Source organism: Cetorhinus maximus, chromosome 10 (assembly GCF_964194155.1).
Source record: "Cetorhinus maximus chromosome 10, sCetMax3.hap1.1, whole genome shotgun sequence".
Taxonomy (NCBI): Eukaryota; Metazoa; Chordata; class Chondrichthyes; order Lamniformes; family Cetorhinidae; genus Cetorhinus; species Cetorhinus maximus.
The window spans coordinates 110,993,999-111,010,437 of record NC_135888.1 but is presented as its reverse complement, the minus strand read 5'-3'; the positions used below and the strand labels follow the sequence as shown (position 1 = coordinate 111,010,437).

Sequence of the window (16,439 nt, the reverse complement as noted above, 5' to 3'; positions counted from 1 at the left end):
GAGCACTCTTGGCATGTCCTTTTGCTTAGCCACTGCTGCACTAAACACATGGCTAGAGCGATGGAGTACACGTCCTTGCGCATATCTGACAGCCACTGTGTATTCTGCTGGACCTGGGGCTCCAAGGGAACCTTTCAGTGGACACAGCCAAGCGCTCATATGCTGGAGCCATGATAGTAGACAGAACGTGGGCAGACTCCTCCAGCATTCAGTCCAGTCCGCACATTGCATTTGGAGATTCTGCCTGATATGCCCCTGCCTGTCTCTGCATCTCCAACAGGTCTCTTAGAACCGAGTCCAGAGGCTTGTCATCTGAATGGGGCTGAGCAGGAGCCTGGTCTCCAGCATTCCTCTGACTGTCAGAGATCTAGGTTGTCACTTACTCCACCAGCTGTGGACCCGTGTCAGTGATATTATGTTCACCAGGTTGTGACCCCAAACCTACTCAAGAACATGGACCCACTGAGATGACTGTGTCTGCTCTGCTGGAGTGTGCAGATAAATACCATGACAATGCATCCTCTAAGGCTCCTGTGGCATCCTCCTCAGAGGTCAGGTTGGAGATGGAGCTGTGGGTAGTCTGTGTTGTGGGCCTCCCCCTTTTCTTGCAGATACCTGGAATGGAAAAAAAAAGACTTAGTGGATGCCTAAGAAGGCTCTTTAATTAAACCAATGTGTCACTGTTGGCGCAGCTGACAGCTGTAGAGTGGAGGCATCCTCCCTGGCTTCCTCCGGGAATCCTATCTTGCCTTCAGCAGGGGGATCATTGTGCTCTTCCCCAGCTATGTCGGCGGCCTATTCCTCATGAGGGGTGAGGGCTTTAGTGTCTGGAATGCCGCCTCCCATCTTGCCCCACTCGCACGTATTGTGGACGTTTTTGTCCTACAGAAAGACAGAAGGGTTGACTGTCATCCCAAAGGTTGCATGAGCAGTTCAGGAGTATGCATGCCCATGGCAGCTGCTGAGCCCTCCCAGTGAGTGATTAAGAAGCAGGATGTTCTACAAGTAATAGGAGATTGACTCCTGTCTGACATCCCTGTACACTCTCACATTTAGACTGCCTGATGCCCTTATGAGTGTCACTTTACAGTGAGTATATAGGATCACTTACCCTGGTGGAGCGCAGCAGATCATTCACCCTCTTCCTGCACTGTTGGGCATTTCTCCTTTGGGCCCGACGGGCTTCCTCTGTCCAGGCTGCCATGGTCAGACGGGATGGCGTCCTGCTAAAACCCTGAGAAAACAGCACCTACCCTTTTCTGGATGGCCTGGAGGAGAACCTGTAGGTAGGCTTAGCTGAACTGTGGGGCTGCACATTGTCTGCTCTGGGACATCCTGGTCGATGCAGAGTCTTGAACAACAGCCATACTGAAGTTCATGGCCAGCAGCAAATGAGTGGCTGTCTGGGTTCCCTTTAAATATGGTGCCTGGACCTTCGCCCCATAAGCTAACTGTGCTTGCCCCACCATGAGATTAGCCGAACACCTCGCGGATATATAGGTAATGAGCTGAGCAGAGCAAGATCTCGCGTGGTCAGCTGTCCCACGGCCCCCGCGGAAATCAATGCGACTTCCACTTCCACCACCAAACTTAGACTCCAGGCCAGAGATTCTGGCCAATGTCTCTATTTATAAAGCCCATCACTCCATATACTTTATTCCACAGCTACCATGGTGGGGTTTTTATCTCAAAAACCTGGATCATTTGTCCAAGCCTCTAGATTACTAGTCCAGTAACATAAACGCTATGCTACCACAATACCACATATCTACAATACAATATCATGGATGGTTGTTGTTGGGAGTTCAGAAAGAAAGAATATCTATCAGACAGTTTAATTGGTCAGTACAGGTTGCTTTCCTGTAAAAGAGAAACATTTGGATCTGACCTGTGGAAAGAGATGGATTCTGCAAATCAGTTTTGCATCAAGCCTCCAATGGAGTCCTTAGAATGATAGGAAGATCAGTTTTATTTCATAAGCAAGTCTGAGGATTTTTCTTTGCTCACGTTACAGTTGAAATTCAACACAAAAGTGTGATGAGACATTTTGATGGAAAGAATGAGGAGAGTCCTTCATTAACTTCTTTGTTAGCCTTCCCCGCAACCTTAAAGATTTGTGCATAAATACCCCCAGGTCTCCCTGTTCTTTCTCCCCCTTTACAATGTACCTTTTAACTTTCGTTGTCTCTCTTCATTCAATTTTGCATCATCTGTGCTCGCTTTCCTTTCAAATGTTTCTCAATACATTACCATAAACATTGCACTTTTGTGATTTTTCCGCTTGTAATGCAACTGATGGAAGATTGGGTTTAGCTACAGCTTTAGCTGAAACAAGTTGTCCCACTGTACACTCATTTTAATTACATCTTCCTGTATGTCATATCTGAGACCTTTGAGATTCCTTTTTCACAATAAAATGGAAAGTGATCTCGAAACAGAATTGAAAGTCCTGCAATTAAATGTACTAAAAAGGACAGGAGCTTTCAGCGCTGGAAGTTCTCACATCCCCAGTCTCTCAGCAGCTGGATTGACAATAGGCAGTCACTATGCTGTCAACTGCATTGGAAGCAGAGAATGTCTACCAGACTAATACCTGGAATGGGTGGGTTGTCTTATGACGAAAGGCTGGACAGACTAGGCTTGTATCCGCTGGAGTTTAGAAGAGTAAGAGGCGACTTGATTTAAACATATAAGGTGCTGAGGGGTCCTGACAGGGTGGATGTGGAGAGGATGTTTCCTCTTGTAGGAGAATCTAGAACTAGGGGTCACTGTTTAAAAATAAGGGGTCGCCCATTTAAAACAGAGATGAGACGAAATTTTTCGCTCAGAGGGCCATGTGCCGTTGGAACTCTCTTCCTGAAAAGGTGGTGGAAGCAGAGTCTTTGAATATTTTTAAGGCAGAGGTGGATAGATTCTTGAGAAGTAGGGGGGGTGATAGGTTATCATGGGTAGGTGGAATGCAGATTTCAGGTTGCTATCAGATCAGCCATGATCTTATTAAATGGTGGAGCAGGCTCGAGGGGCTGAATGGCCTACTGCTGTTCCTTGTTCATATGTTTTTATGAAATGCAGTATAACAGTCTGCCAAAATACACTAGTGAGGTCTCTAGGGGTGCAAGCCTGAGTCAGGCTCTCACAAAGATGAAACAACATTTTTAGGAATCTTTGTTCTCCTTACAAGGACATGTCTCCTCACCCCCCTCCCAAAGGGGAGAAATCAGTCCCATAGTCTGCAACCTCCTACACAGATACCATAGATGTGATAGGATTGCCGTACAAAGGAAGGAACCTTCCCTAACCTCACAAAGTCTGCAAGGGTCAATGGCAGAGGTTCTGGGATTTTGCTCTGTGTCCCCTTTACAAAGAACACACACATTTTCGTTCTTTGTTTTATAACTATTTGTGGGATTATTACAGAAATATGTAAAGCCACGTTCAGAGAGGTGATGTAATGTAAAACAGTGCCCCAGAATAGAGATGCTTAAGAACATCACGTTCAAATAATGAAGAAAATAATACAGTATATCAAGTATGTCCAAATGAAAGTATAACACTAAAATCCAGTTGTAGAGAAGTGTGAATCAATGGAAATACTTCAGTAAATTTAAGAGTTAAAAAAAAAAGATACAATTGGCGAAAGAAGCAATGGCCTCATGAAGAAAAACATTTTCATGCAGTAGTAATTAGGATTTGGAATGCACTGCCTGAGAGTGTGATGGAGGAAGGTTTAATAAAATATTGAAAAGGGATTATTATCTGGAAAGTAAGAATATTCGGGGTTATGGGGAAGAAGGCGGGGGAGTGGCACAAGGTAAATTACTCCTTCAGAGAGGCAGCACAGACATCACAGGCCAAATACCCCTTTCTGTGCAGTAATCCTTCAATGCTTATTCTATGATCTGTAACACTGGGGGTAGGAGAGAAGGAACCCGCTTGCTTTGCCTCTCAGCAGCTAGTTGGATCAAAAGCGGAATGGAGTCATGCATACAGATATCTGTACAGCGTTTGTATTTTATAAACAAATTTCAATAGGGATGCTGCTGTTTCTCAATGGAGGGAGGGAGGGAGGTAAATTTAGAAGAGTAGGTTAGCTGAAGGGAATACTTCTGTTCACCTTCTAAAATTTGACATTAATGCAAAACAAAGAGAGCTGATTTTCTGCCTGCCCCCTTGGTGGGAAATGTTAGGTGGAACAGGGTGCGCAGATGAGAGAGAAAGAAAATCCAAAGTAAAAGCAAAGTTGAAAAAGAGAGATGGGAGGAGGAAAGTTTAAAAAATCGTTTTACAAGAATTTTTTTCCATTTTTTTACAGGATGATTCTAACAGCTGAATACTATGGCCTGTCTTTGAACACTCCCAACCTTCACGGTGATGACTATTTGAACTGTTTCTTCGCTGCTGCCATCGAAGTTCCGGCCTACATAGCAGCTTGGCTTTTTCTCCAGAGGTTTTCCCGAAGGTTCAGCCTTGCAGGCTCACTGTTTCTCGGTGGAGTTGTCCTTTTCTTCATCCAACTCATACCTCCAGGTAAATTTTTACAGTGCACTTAAAATTATCAAAACATGTCTTTGTTAAATATTTCAAAGCAGCAATTCATGATAAATTGAAATATTTATGTGGTTTAATCCTTGAGAGATTTTAGCATTCTGGCATGCTGTTCCACAAACTTTGAAAGCCCATTGCAATTTCGCTGATCTTTGTAGTGTTGTAAGGATGAGGTGCTGAGAGGAGAACACTGAGGGAGGGAAAATTGGTTGGTGACTAACTCAGGCCAATTCATTATTTCACATCAACATTGGCAGAAGAGCTGAATTATCAAACCACCTTTTCATCCCTGGTTATACAAAGTGATACAAATTCCTATATTTTACCCAAGAATCATCATATGAAACAACTGAAACTTAACTTATTGTTGCGAAGTGGAGACAAACACGCTCGAATATGACATGCATTGTGCTGTGCACTAAATTTGTCTAGTATACACTTACTGCTACATTCAAACCCCAACATGCACTGCACCTCCATCTACGTGCTATTGATTCACAGCAGCAAGTAGATTGACATCTGTTACCTTGGGAGAATTGAGCTCCATATACAACATGTTCTGGCTTCCATCGAGTTTCATAGTGCTAATGTGCAAGTACAGGCACTGCAATGAGGTGTATAATACAAAAGGTGGAATTCTGCTGGTGGGAAGCCTCACCTATCGTAATTCGCTTCTGACCACCCAACTTTGATTCCAGGCTGCCATGATAACTGACACTGTAAGTAGATCCTCCTCGCTCAGCACAATTCCTCTTCCCTTCAAAATCACCATCGTTAACCCCTTCCTCAAACTTCCATCCTGTTCTCAACTTCTCTTTCCTTCCCCAAAAATTTGAATTTGCTGCAGCTTCCCAAACTTATCCCTATCTCGTGCAATTTTGTGTTTAAATCCCTCCAATCAGATTTTCACTCTGACACTACTAAAACAGTCTTTACAAAAGTCACATCCACTGTGAATGTAACTGATTCATTATCCTTCCTCATCTTTCTCAACCTCTATGTAGCCTCCAGCATCTCTCTGTCAATTAGCTCCATGGAATGATGTACATTTAAAAAGAGGTTGTTTTGATAAATTTAGACTTAGTTTAATTCAGCTGTGCACAGCCTAATTACTGGATCCCAAATTAACCCTTTAAGCTGTTTAGTTCAACAGAGAAATAACCATCAGGAAAAGACTCAGACCAAATTGCAAAAAATGCCAATGTTTATTGAATAAAGGATAAAATAAAACAATACACTTATCACTTGACTAAAAGAGTAAAAGGACAAAAGGTATACTTATCAACAATACACTACATGCTTCTCAACTTAAAATGAATGGCCAATCCAGAAGAAGCAGACATGACCTCAACCCTTCTCGTGCTTACAGGAATTCTGCCCCTGTCCCCAATAAAACACAATCCTTGTAGCACACAAACAAGATGGTTCCCGAAACCCACTTTTATACCTAATTCTGGCATCACCCCACCTTGATCCAAAGTTGTTCTTAATAGCAAAGTGTTGTAAGGATTAATTTAATTTGATAAGTTCATTTTTGCCCTAAAACAGAAAAACAATAGAGTACTTCAAAATGTGTCCTTATCTCAATGTTGTACTTATTTATTAGGTCCAGTATTAGACTAGTCAAGGACAGTTTATTTTGATAGGGATCTCTACTGGATAGTGTAGGTTCCTTTCTGACAACATATTGTCACTGCATGTTCAAGTCCCAGACTTCAATTCTAACATAGGAAGGTTTGTAGAAAAATACAGAAATAGAGATAATCTGACTTCCATTAACTATCTGATTAATTACCTATTCTTCAATTACAGAGCAATTGAGGTACTTCTTCTAATAGTCATCTGTTACTTTACAATACTAGTAATTACTGTACTAAAATATTGCATAATTTTGCAGCATGTGTTCAAATCACAAAATGACATCTTTTCGGTGAGGTGTTAGTCCAAAATGGAGGCTTGGCCTTGTTAACCTTTCGCAGAATACAGCCTCTAAAAATAGTCAAGTTAAGCAGGCAACCTAAATCCTGCCAAAATAAAACCTAAATTCTAGGCCAGCTTATAATGATCCCCAAAATAATTTGTACTGTCACAGTTAATAATTAATTATGTGTTTTGCCACAGTTTTTTCTGTGAAGAAAATGTTGAAGATGTAGATTCTGCCCCTTTATACCCTTTCTTATCAACGTTTTGTGACAAATCTGCTCTAACTCCCTCCCATTTCCCAGTTTTCCCCCCATGAGCTTTTTTTTTATTCATTCATGGGATGTGGGCATCACTGGCTAGGGCATCATTTATTGTCCATCCCTAGTTGCCCTTGTTCAGAGGGCAGTTAAGAGTCAGCCACGTTGTTGTGGGTCTGGAGTCACACTTAGCACCAGGCCAGATAAGGACAGCAGATTTCCTTTCCTAAAGGACATTATTGGACCAGATGGGTTTTTACAACAATTGACAGTCATCATCAGACTTTTAATTGCAGATTTTTAGTAAATTCAAATTTCATCATCTGCCACAGTGGGATTTGAACCCAGGTTCCTAGGGCTTCTAGGAATACCAGTCCAGTGACAATACCACTATGCCACCACCTTTCCCAGAACGAACAATCTGTCTGAACAGATGGCTGTTGATGTCTTTGCAATTTAGCACTTACAAATATCAATATTGGCACAGCATATTCTTTCCCTTTCTGAAAGCTAATGAACTCTAGGAGTCAGCACACATGCATCCCTCTGCATTTTGCAAGGATATTTCCACAAACCCCTTTGTGTTTCCTTCTATTCTTCAAACACAAATTCACCAATCACTCAGGTAAGACTGGTAAACTATATCATGAGTCCTTTATTCAAAGATTGCAGTGGTATATACATGTTGCTTGAGAGTTCTTACGAAGATGTCTTATATGGTCAACTCACAAATACTAATGCTGGGCCACATCAAAGCCTGTCTGTTGACATATACAGATTATGAACATACCCACTTAAAGACATAGTACATCACCACCTTTCTTATTTCTACAGGCTACTTTCTTACGCAAAGCATCTGTTCACCTATTCCAAAACATCCATTAGCTATTTCAAAATATTATGTATTAAAGCTAAATTATTGGCCCAACAATTGCCGTAACCAGTCAACAAACATCACGTTACTTAGAGTTGTCCTTACCTGGTTAATCTCCATGACATTTTGTGCACAAGTTGTTTTAAGTGAGAAATTGAAATGGGACAGTGCCCTCTACAGGGCACCTGGGACCTGAATGAACAACTGTTTATCTCCTTAGCCGATCAGATTGAAGATTCATGAAAAGAACAGCACAACGTCTGAACAAGGAATTTCTATTTTATTTGTTCTTGGGTTGCGAGTGTCACTGGCAAGGCCAGCATTTGTTGCCCATCCTTAATTGCCCTTGAGAAGGTAGTGACAAGCCACCTTCTTGATCTGTTGCAGTCAATGTGGTGTAGATATACCCACAGTGCTGTGGGGTGAGAGTTCCAAGTTTTTGACCCAGCAACAGTGAAGGAAAGGTGATATGGCTCCAAGTCAGGATGGTATGTGACTCGGAGGTGAACTTGCAGGTGGTAGTGTTAGGTGTTATGGATTTGGAAGATACTTTTGAAGGAGCCTTGGTGAGTTCTGTAGTGCATCTTGTAGATGGTACAGACAGCTGCCACTGTGGGCCAGTTGTGGAGGGAGTAATGTTAAGGTGGTGGTTGGGGTGCTGATCAAGTGGCTACTTTATCATGGATGGAATCGAGCTTCTTGAGTGTTATTGGAGCTGCACTCATCCAGGCAAGTGGAGAGTATTCCATCACAATCCTGACTTGTGCTTTGTAGATGGCAGACAGGCTTTGGGGAGGTGGGAGGTGAGGTACTAGCTGCAGAATTATTAGCTTCTGAACTGCTCTTGTAACCAGAGTATTTATATGGCTGGTTCAGTTAAGTTTCTAGTCAATGATGACTCCCAGGGTGTTGATGATAAGAAACTCAGTGGTAGTAATGCCATTGAACATCAAGGGGAGATGGTTAGATTCTCTTTTTGAAAATGGTCATTGTCTGACACTTGAGTGAGGTAAATATTACTTGCCACTTATCAGCCAAAGCCTGAATGTTGCCCAGGTCTTGCTGAATGCTGTCATGAACTGCTTCAGTATTTGAGGAGTTGTGAGTGGTACTGAAAACTGTGCAATCATCAGCGAACATCCGCACTTCTGACCTTATGTTCACTTCCAACAACAATGGAGGAGATCATGAATTTCTTTGTCACTAAGATTGAAACAATCTAATCAGGTACCTATGCCATGTCCCTCCTTTACACTACCCTACCTGGCCAAACTTCATTCAATGTCCTCCCTGCCCTACCTTGAACTCGTATCTTTCTTTGATTTCTCTCCTGTCTCCCCTCACGCCCTCTCTGAGCTCATCTTGTCCCTGAGACTCACCTCCTGTTCCCTCGATCCTATTCCCACTAAACTGCTGATAACCTAACTTACCCGCAGGCCCCCATGTTAGGTGATATTGTAAATGGTTCTTGCTTGTCAGCTGTTGCCCCACTCTCGCCTTTAAATCTGCTGTCATCACTCCTCTCCTCAAACACATAACCGTTGACCCCTCCACCCTTGAAAAGTACCGTCCCATCTCCAACCTCCCTTTCCTCTCCAAAGTCCTCAGATGTGTTCTTGGATCCCAAATCTGCCCCCATCTTTCCTGGAACTGCATGTTTGAATCCCTCCAATCAGGTTTCTGCTCCTGCCAAGGTACCGAAATGGCTCTTATTAAAGTCATAAATGACATCTTATGAGACTGTAACAAAGGTAAACTTTCCCTTCTCGTCCTTCTCCATCTGTCTTCAATCTTTGACACGCTTGCCCACACCATCCTCCTCCAATGCCCCTCCACTGTTGTCCAGATGGATGGGACTGCTCTCACATGGCTCAACTCTTATCAATCTAATTTAGCCAGATAATTCACTTGCAATGGCTTCTCTTCCTGCTCTCGCACCGTTAACTCTGGTGTCCCCCTCGATGATCAATCCTTGGCCCCTCCTATTTTTCATCTACAGGCTGCCCCTTGGTGACATTTTTTATTTTCTTCATTCATAGCATGTGGGCATTGCTGGCTAGGCCAGCATTTATTGCCCATCCCTAATTGCCCTTGAGTTGATGGTGTCTTTTTGAACCGCTACAGTCCATGTGGAAGCAGGGTGTTAGTTTTCACATGTACATTGACAACACCCAGCTCTACCTCACCACCACCTCTCTCGACCCCTCCACTGTTGCTAAATTTTCAGACTGCATCTCCGACATCTAATACTGGATGAGCAGAAATTTCCTCCAAAGAAATATTGGGAAGACCATTGTTTCCAGTCCCCACTTCAAACTCCATTCCCTAACTACCAACTCCATCCCTCTCCCTGATACCAATATGAAATTAAACTACTCTGTTCGTAACTTTGGTGTCACATTTGGTTCTGCGATAAGCTTCGACCCTATATTTGTGCCCTCTCCTAGAACGTATCTTTCCACCTCTGTAACATCTTTCAACTTTGCCCCTGTCTCAGCTCATGTACTGCTGAAACCCTCATCCATGCCTTCACTACCTCTTGACTATTCTAATGCGCTCTAGTCTGGTCTTGATCAGGCGATCACAATGTAACTGTAGAAGAAGGGTCTGGTATATAAAAGGTTAACGTGGGATGGAGTACAGTACTAGCTACACAGTGATGCAAGAAGACACATGACCCAGAGCCAGGGTCAGTCTGGAGATGGACAATTGGGGTAAGACCCAGGATGGGGTCAGCTCCATATCTGTATCTCTACTGTAAATGTGTGCATAGTTATGAGTAGCAAATAAAGATTTGCTGTTAACATACTCCAGACTGGAAGTCTACTTGATAGAGTCCGAAGCAGGATTCTTCATGATGGCAGCGGTGGGATCCTGTCTCTTCATGGTGGCACCCTCGGGATTAAAACCCCCACCCTCATAAGAATGCCGAGGAACTAAGAAAAAGGACACCTTCAATGGATTATGCACTGAACCTAACTCCCAACTTAAGCTGCAGATGTTGAGAAAATTCCCAGAAAGAAAAAGCTCCAGAGATAGAGAGCCTGGAAGCAAACAAGAAAAGGTAGAAGTTTCACTCAGACAGAAGACTCCATTCCATCCTCCTTGGAAGTCCAGCTTCAGCAAGCAGTGCTCGCAGCTGCAAGGGTGACATTTTTTTAAAAAATCCAAACCAGCTAGCCCCGAGAAACCCATTTTAAGTCGTTCAGTGAGAAGTGCCATTTGAAAGCAACTCATCGCTAAACCCGATTCCAGACTCCGAGTCTTGGTGCATAGCTCCCTAGTCCAGCAAGAAAAAAAGTCATAATTAATAATTCATTTTGTTCTCCCTGGGTACCTCACGGCCATCCAGTTAGCCCGCGGTTCCTTTCCAAGAGCCCAAGTCGTAATGTGAAACCACCAAATTAATTAAGCCGGCAGCCAGCCAACCTCCACCACCATTGCAGTCCCTTCTTCTTCAGGCAGAGGCATGCCACCATCATTTTGAAAAGCCCGCCAAAAACTGGCCAGTGAGGGAAGATCCATTGTTTGGCAGTAACCAGCGATTCCATCTTGGAAGCCTATAATCTCTTAAAGCTGTACCCACACTTTTTAAAACCTTCAAAAATGGATTGCGATTCCACACTTACAGCTCCACTGGGATTCATTCACCCATGGCCCGGACCAGGCAATCAATTTGAGTCTTTGGAGAAAAAGGTTTTTAAAATACAGCATTGCTGCAGGCCTCAATAAAAAATCTGAAACAGAACAAGTTAGTACACATTTTTACTCGATTGGGTCAATTGCAGACAACATCCGTTGCACGACATGCTATGATGAATCATCTGCCAAATTTGAGGGTGTTTTGAAATCTTTCGAAGTCCATTTCAACTTGAGATCCAATAAAATACTGGAAGGAGCTAAATTTAATAAGAGTGTCCAGCTCCCTGGGGAACCTTTCGATTTCTTCATTAACAATCTCTATAGGATGACAGAAGGATGTGAAAATGGCAATTTAAGACTGAGCTCATACGAGACAAAACTGTGTTGCGGACGATTGACTCTCTGACCTCCTACAAGCTAAAGATGATCTTACCCTTGACAAGGCTGTCCAGCTAGCTAGGCTGTCTGAACTATGTGAACAACACAGGACCACCCTAAGGGGAGAGAACACTTCATGGGGCAGAAACCAACCCTCAGTGCGCCACATCAGGGACAAAAATGCAAGGACCAAAGACAGGGAAAGCAACACCTGGACCGCACAACAGAACGATCTTGCCAGCGCTGTGGTGCCAAAAGCCCCCACAGGAAAGATCAGTGTCCTGTGAGTACTTCCCAGTGCTTCCATTGCACAGACAAGGACACTTTGGTAAACTGTGCAAGTCAAAACCCCAGGAATGCACAAACACCCCTTGGTAATCCAAGAGGTCGAGACCGAAGACCCAGAAGACGCACAGCCATTTTTCTTAGTTGACACCAGAGAATGTGGTTCTTCATTTCGGAATGCAGATATCCTGGTAAATGGCCATCTAAACAATTTTAAATTAGATTCAGGTGCCAACGTGACAGTCCTGTCAGACGAGGAACCATGGCTCCAAGGCCTTTGGACTCGAACAACGGACACTCCATTTTATGGAGCAGGGGGCGTCCGACTCCCGGTCCTCGGCATGATCCTTGAACCTCAGAGGTATGCTGACAAATAAATTTTTGAGCTATCAGCCTTTCTATCTTCTCAGCAGCGATGCCTGGGTAGCCCTCGATCTTATCCAGCCGGCCGAAGATGGCAAGACTACCATAGTCGTTAGTCGGCCCGAAAAGCACAGTCCTGAGTCCTCAAACACTAAAGAGCACATAGACTCTGATTTCACCTTTGATCTCTTCTCTTTTTGTGAAGCAGGTTTGTCCATCATCATTCCAGGTCCTAGAAATTCCCCATTGGTCAAATCAACCTACCGTACACAAGATTACCATTGCACCATTGGTTGCAGTGGTAGTAGAGATGCATCAACAATCTGAGGAACTTCTACCTCCAACTACAATGGTAGTGCAATCAGTAGACTGACCATCCACTGTGCACACACAGCAGCTTCCAGCCAGTGTGCCAAAACCACAAGGGATGCTGGAACCTGGTAGCAGTTGTGCACCATCAACAACAAAAAGCAGAGGTGAGCATGCTACTCAGCCTTCTTCTTGCCGCAGGAGCACTCTTCCGTCAGCGAGCTTCCAGACGGCCTAAACAGAGAAGGAAGAAGAAAAAACACCGCAAAATAGACAAATACCATTTTCGTCCACCCCACAAGAAAAGGTCACCAACAGCCATATACCAGACATGGTTTAACCTCAAGCAATGGAAGAAACGGATGGAACCATACCCAAACAGCAGTTCAACCACCAATCCAACAACAAGAACAAACAACACCAGACCCTACTTCTCTCCCAACAGAATGGTGAATGAGATGTGGAAGGGTTATAAAGCCTCCAGACCACTTGAATCTCTAACTTCAAGGACTTGGAGGGGGAGATGGGGTAGTGAGAATGTTGTTAATGTTAATACTGTAATAGCAATATTGTTAGAATAGCACCAAAGTTGTAACAATGAGGTTAAAGCACAAGACTTATAACAATGTAAGACTTGGAAGTAAACTAAAGTAACTCTATATCCATAGGATAAAGTCTTGGAGGGAGGTGTAATGGAAGGGTCTTGTACATAAAGGGTTAATGTGGGACTGAGTACAGTGATGTAAGAAGACGCATGGCCCAGAGCCAGAGTAAGTCAAGGGATGGACACGGTTGGGTTAAGACCTAGAATGTGGTCAGCTCCTAACCTATACCTTCTAATGTAAATATGTGCATAGTTATGAGTTGTTCATAAAGATTTGCTGTTCACATACTCCAGACTGGAAGCCTGCTTCATGGTGTCCAAACCAGGATTCTTCACTACCTTCCATACTTCTCCATGGCACATCACCTTGAAGTAGCTGAAGATGGTTGGGACAAGGACGCTACCCTTAGGAATCCATGTAGCAATGTCCTGGAGCTGAGATGATTGGCCTCCAACAACCACAACTGTCTTCCTATTTTGCTCAGTATGACTTCAACCAGTGGAGGATTTTCCTCCTGATTCCGATGAACTTCAATTTCGCTGGGGCTCCAGCAAGGCAGTCAAGTACTGCCTTGATGTGAAGGGCAATCACTCTCATCTCACTTTATGTTAAATTAGTTACAAAAAGAGAAATAAAGAGAGGGAAAGAAAGATTGGATTTAAGAAAAAGCTGGAAGAGAGACAGGAAGAAAGAGCAAAGTTAACATTGGAGCGGTGCATCTCCAACTTCTCATTTCTGTGTTTAATCAAATATCTGCCCTCGGCTGAAGACACTGGCTGTTACACTGAAAAGTAGTCGCTCTGTTATTTTGACAGCAATTTATGGGCCAATGTTCATCTTTCACACAGCTATGGTGTGTAACAGCAATCCAAAGTGTAAACAAAACACCATCAAATTGTGCTGCTAGCCTAATTAACCCTTTCCTTCCTGGTTTCTTACATTCAGCCAGTTGCTATCCAACATTTGTCCCAATCTTACCTATCCAATCATAGCCAGGGAAACCAATGGTTTCTATTCCCACCACCGCACCATTACTTTGGGAATCCCCATGAATTTATCGCTGTTTCCCTCCTCTACGCCTAGAAAGCACAGCTTCAGACTGCGCCTCCTCAGCATGGGGTCAGCTTCCACATGTACACTGATGACACCCAGCTCTAAACTTCTCAATCCCTCCAGTGTCTTTGGATTGTCACACTGTATCCAACAACAATCTTGGATGAACCCCAATTTCCTGATGTTAAACATTAGGATGATCAAAGCCACCATCTTCAGGCCCTGCTGCAAAGTGCAAGCTCTCACCACCAACTGCATCATCCTGCTCAGTCACTGTCACAGACAGAACTGTTCACACCCTTTAGTTTTTTTATTTGACCAAGCCGAATTTCTAACCACAGAATCTCTCCATCGCAAAAATATGGTTCGCTCCACCTCCTTAATATTGCCTATCTTGGCCCTTATGTCAGTCCTTTTGTCAACAATAAGAAGTCTCATCCTTGACATTAAATCTTTCCATGTCTCATCTTTTCCAAACTTTGTAACCTTGTTTAGCTCTAGAGTCCCCACAAATCTTCCATTCAGCTTGTCACAACCTCTTGCCTAAACCCCACCTCTTCGCCTTCCAGTTGGTGACTAGTTATTCAGCCACCAAGGTCTCACATTCTGATGTTCTATCTCTGAACCCCTCTGCTAAGACCCTCCCTAAACCCCACATTTTGACCTATTGTTTGGTCACCCTTCCTAATCTCTTCTTCACCTTGGTGTCTATTTGTTTGATTTACCTCCATACAGCAGCTGGAGACTTTTTCTTTCCCTTTACAAGGTGCTATATATTAAGTTGTTGTGGTTATAGTAGTTGGAACCTGGCCAGAATGGGTGAGGTGGCTTTATTTATTCCACTAGCCCAGTAATTATAACAACAGCATTAAGGCGCCTGCTTCATAAATGCATGCTTTCTGTGCAGAATTTCATCCATTAGGAATATATATTGGAAAATTGTAGATGCGTACTTTTCTACCATTAATCTTAATGGATGGGGATCACCACCAAGAATTCCCAATGTAGACTCTTAATCGGTATGGGTCTGTGCCAATAGCATGTATGTGGAAAATCAGTCCATATATCAAATGTGTTACAGATTTACACAGGCAGGTACTAGTAAACCAATGCACCTTCCATTAAGTTATGATTCTGTTTGTTTTTTCTAGACTTTTCAGCACTTGCCACAGTGCTGGTGATGATTGGAAAATTTGGGACCTCAAGTGCATTCTCCATGGTTTATGTTTTCACTGCCGAGCTGTACCCAACCGCGGTAAGAAACATGGGTGTCGGAGTGGGCTCCACAGCCTCGAGGGTGGGCAGCATCATCTCGCCTTACATTTTTTATCTCGGTAAGTTATCAGTTTAACTTCGGTATGTAATTAGAATCTAACAAATTTTCTTGTATTAACTCAAACCCACTGACCATTCCCAAATCCATACTATTCATGTGCACATCCCATGAATGACTTAGAAAGTCACTGAAGCATACTGGCCTCAAACAGCTCTGGGCATGGAAAGCATAGCTTTAGACTGCGCCCCCTCAGCAGGGCGGCAACAGTCTGAGCTGACTGACTGACAGGCAACAGCAAGGACACTGACAATGTGGCAGTGAAGGGAGGACAAATGCTGTCATTCTGAGAGAAGAATTATGCGCTACAGAACCATCACCAATCCATTGTGGCGATGCCTCAGCAATCAAAATAATCTGCTGGCGTGTATATTGCTGGACTGCTGTGAGAGCCTGTAAGCCCCTTTGTGCATGGAGATCTGCACCCACAACAGCAGCAGTCTGCGCCTGCGTGGCACCAAGCTGGGCTTGCATGACAATAAGCATGGATCTCAGGACCACAGTCTCAGCATCCATTGCAGCATTCAGATGTTGGGTGGCATCTGTCTGTGCTACAATGAAAGGTGAGACTTTGACCATCAGACGCTGCATCACAGCTGCGTCCGCAGGTGCTGTCATGGAGTTGGCGACCACTTCCACACTGGAAAGGATGGGCTCCAAGCTCTATGCAAATCCCTGTGTCAATCCCGTTGGAGCCGGACTCCTCCATGCTCCTTGACAGTGAAAACAGGCTCTGTGGCAAGTCTGCCAATGCACCATGCATGTCTGTGAGCATGCCCAACAGCGTTCTCTGATATGCCATCCCGATGAAGTCCGCGCCTGAATCCTTGGCAGAAGGATTTGTCAATGATATCGCTCTGTAGGAAGCTTGT

At 43.7% G+C, this 16,439-nt stretch overlaps 1 protein-coding gene across 1 annotated transcript in view; it reads left to right on the top strand.

Annotated features, from left to right (window-relative positions):
* Positions 1-16,439, top strand: part of LOC144685949 (organic cation/carnitine transporter 2-like) — a 141,378-nt gene that overhangs the window by 112,874 nt on the left and 12,065 nt on the right. The window contains exons 7-8 of the mRNA XM_078551007.1: positions 4,313-4,527; positions 15,386-15,568. Coding sequence (XP_078407133.1) covers positions 4,313-4,527; positions 15,386-15,568 — 398 coding nt within the window. The remainder of the gene's footprint in view (positions 1-4,312; positions 4,528-15,385; positions 15,569-16,439) is intronic.